The sequence below is a fragment of the Gavialis gangeticus genome, unplaced genomic scaffold (genome assembly GCF_001723915.1).
Source record: "Gavialis gangeticus isolate Ggan-Ray unplaced genomic scaffold, GavGan_comp1, whole genome shotgun sequence".
In the NCBI taxonomy this organism is placed as follows: Eukaryota; Metazoa; Chordata; order Crocodylia; family Gavialidae; genus Gavialis; species Gavialis gangeticus.
In genome coordinates this window covers 815,723-817,756 of record NW_017729029.1, presented here as the reverse complement: position 1 = coordinate 817,756, position 2,034 = coordinate 815,723, and the positions used below count along the sequence as shown (strand labels likewise).

The window sequence follows — 2,034 nt, the reverse complement described above, 5'->3', positions numbered from 1 at the left end:
GTCCCTTCCGACCCTTAATCTATGAAACTCTATGAAACTATGAAGTCATTGCAATAAGGTAAATGTTCTCCATTCATAAACCTCTGTACCTGAACTACCATTCACCTTAACGGTGAAGTTGGTAGCATTTCCTACTGTTAAAAATTGACAGACATTTCCCATTACAAGATGCTGTTTTCAGTTGCTTCTAGGTTTGACAAAACTAACTGTATGAAATTATGTGTTCTGTTTGTAGGCTGGGTATCTGCCTTGGGATGAGTATTTCAGCCACAATGCTTTAGTTTTGTCTGAGAACAAGGATGAGGAAAAATACATTGATTAGCTCATCTTAAAAAAATGATGGCAATGTTTTGTTCAAAAAGCTCTTAGGACTCCATACTTTTGAGCATATTTCTACTTGTGTGAAGAATGTGCCTTTTTCTGTCCCCTGTAAAAATCCACCCAAATCTGGCCAGGCTATAAGCTAGTTAAGATAAACTGTAGCTCAAGCATACGCAGTAGAGAAGACTGATTTTAGCAGCCAAAGTCTCTGAAAAGTCTATCCTCATTGAGCATGCTTGAGCCTCTGACAGTTCCCACAAGCACTCATAATGCATGTGCACCAGCCCAATGGGGTGACTTAAGTGTGAAGCAGGCAACCCCAGGCTCCTGCAGTGAAGCTTGACTTTTCTTGAGCTTGTTGCTCCCAGCTGTTCTGGATCGAAGTGAGCCCGGGCACTGGCACTGAGTGCAGGGAGCCTGTCCGGTTTGATGCCCCTGCTGCATCTGAGGCAGTGTGGAAAAGGCAGGTGCCTGATTCAGAGGAGGAAAACCAGGACCTCTACGGGGAAGAGGACAAGGAATCTGGTGAGACAGGTACTGTGGGGAAGGAGAAAGCTTGTGCCTGAGCAGTTGCAGAGGGCTGAGAATGGCTCAACAAGAAGGTTGATACTAAGAGCGCTGGAGGAGGGAAAGCTGGGACATGTGGGCATACAGGCAAGCATGTTAGTGGCAAGGAAACTGGGACTGAAAGCCCAGGAGACTAGGACTGGGGGCCTGTAAGGGAAGTGCGGAGGATGACTCAGAATCATTTTCCTATGCAGGGTATTGAGATTGGGTGAGCAGCTAAGGAAATTAGCTGAACATAGTGGAATTGGCTGAACAAGGAGACTGGGTCTTAAACCAACGTCAGGGAACAGGGACAGGGGGGTGGATCTGAGCACGAAGTAGGGTGCAGGGAGGAGCACTGGGTCTGGCTGAGCATTCAGAGGTGAGACTGAGTTTGGATGAGTAGCTGGGGAAAGGAGTCTGTGACTGAAAACCTCGTTGTGATTGTCTAATTGACAAATGTCTTGATGCATCCAAAGAACTGGCATTATGTTTCCCTGTGGAATCTGATTTCTAGAGTTTCCTAACTTTTCAGTGCTTGACTTTGCACTCTTGATAATGTCTTTCTAACATCTGTGTGCCTAAAAATTGCCTTAGAGATGCCCTTTCAGAAAAAATTGCAAAACATGAAAGGGTAGAAGGCAAAACAGAAATACCCAGTTATAAAGAAACAAAGGATGCACAGTTATCTTGAAAATCAAGTTAATAGTAAGCTGGGTAGATGGCCTCATACTGAGGGGAATGTAAAATGGAAGGGGAAGCCTCCTGGAGTGTCTCTTCTTAACTCCGTCCTTTACTGTTGTTGGGTCAGCCCAACACCTTCAACTACTGTGCAGGCATTCTCATGATTTTCTGTGAAAGAAGGAAGGAAAAAAGCTCAGCAACGGCAGCCCTGGATCCTAGAAGATTATATAGTGAGTGAAGAAGGGGAAGTATTGCTGACTTCCCTGCTGAGCCTGGGAGAGCAGGTCTGTCTCACTAGGCTGAGCACAGAAGAGAGGTAGCCACAATGCTGGGAGGAATGGAAAAGTTAGTGGGTGTAGCTGTACTGGTGAACTCCTTCATTTTCTGCTATGGTGAGTAATTGAAGCTAGGTTTTCCATTCAGAAAAAGCCACTGTAGAGGTTCAGGGGTGGGGGTGTGTGTGTGTGTGTGTGTGTGTGTGTG

At 45.6% G+C, this 2,034-nt stretch overlaps 1 protein-coding gene across 2 annotated transcripts in view; it reads left to right on the top strand.

Moving 5' to 3' along the window:
- The first annotated feature begins 1,666 nt into the window (after positions 1-1,666).
- The window catches only part of VSIG4 (V-set and immunoglobulin domain containing 4), a 22,710-nt gene continuing 22,342 nt past the window's right edge, over positions 1,667-2,034 (top strand). The window contains exon 1 of one of the 2 annotated variants that reach the window (XM_019521087.1): positions 1,667-1,943. In XM_019521087.1, coding sequence (XP_019376632.1) covers positions 1,877-1,943 — 67 coding nt within the window. In that variant the 5' untranslated portion in view covers positions 1,667-1,876. The remainder of the gene's footprint in view (positions 1,944-2,034) is intronic. The other variant, XM_019521089.1, reaches the window with a different exon arrangement.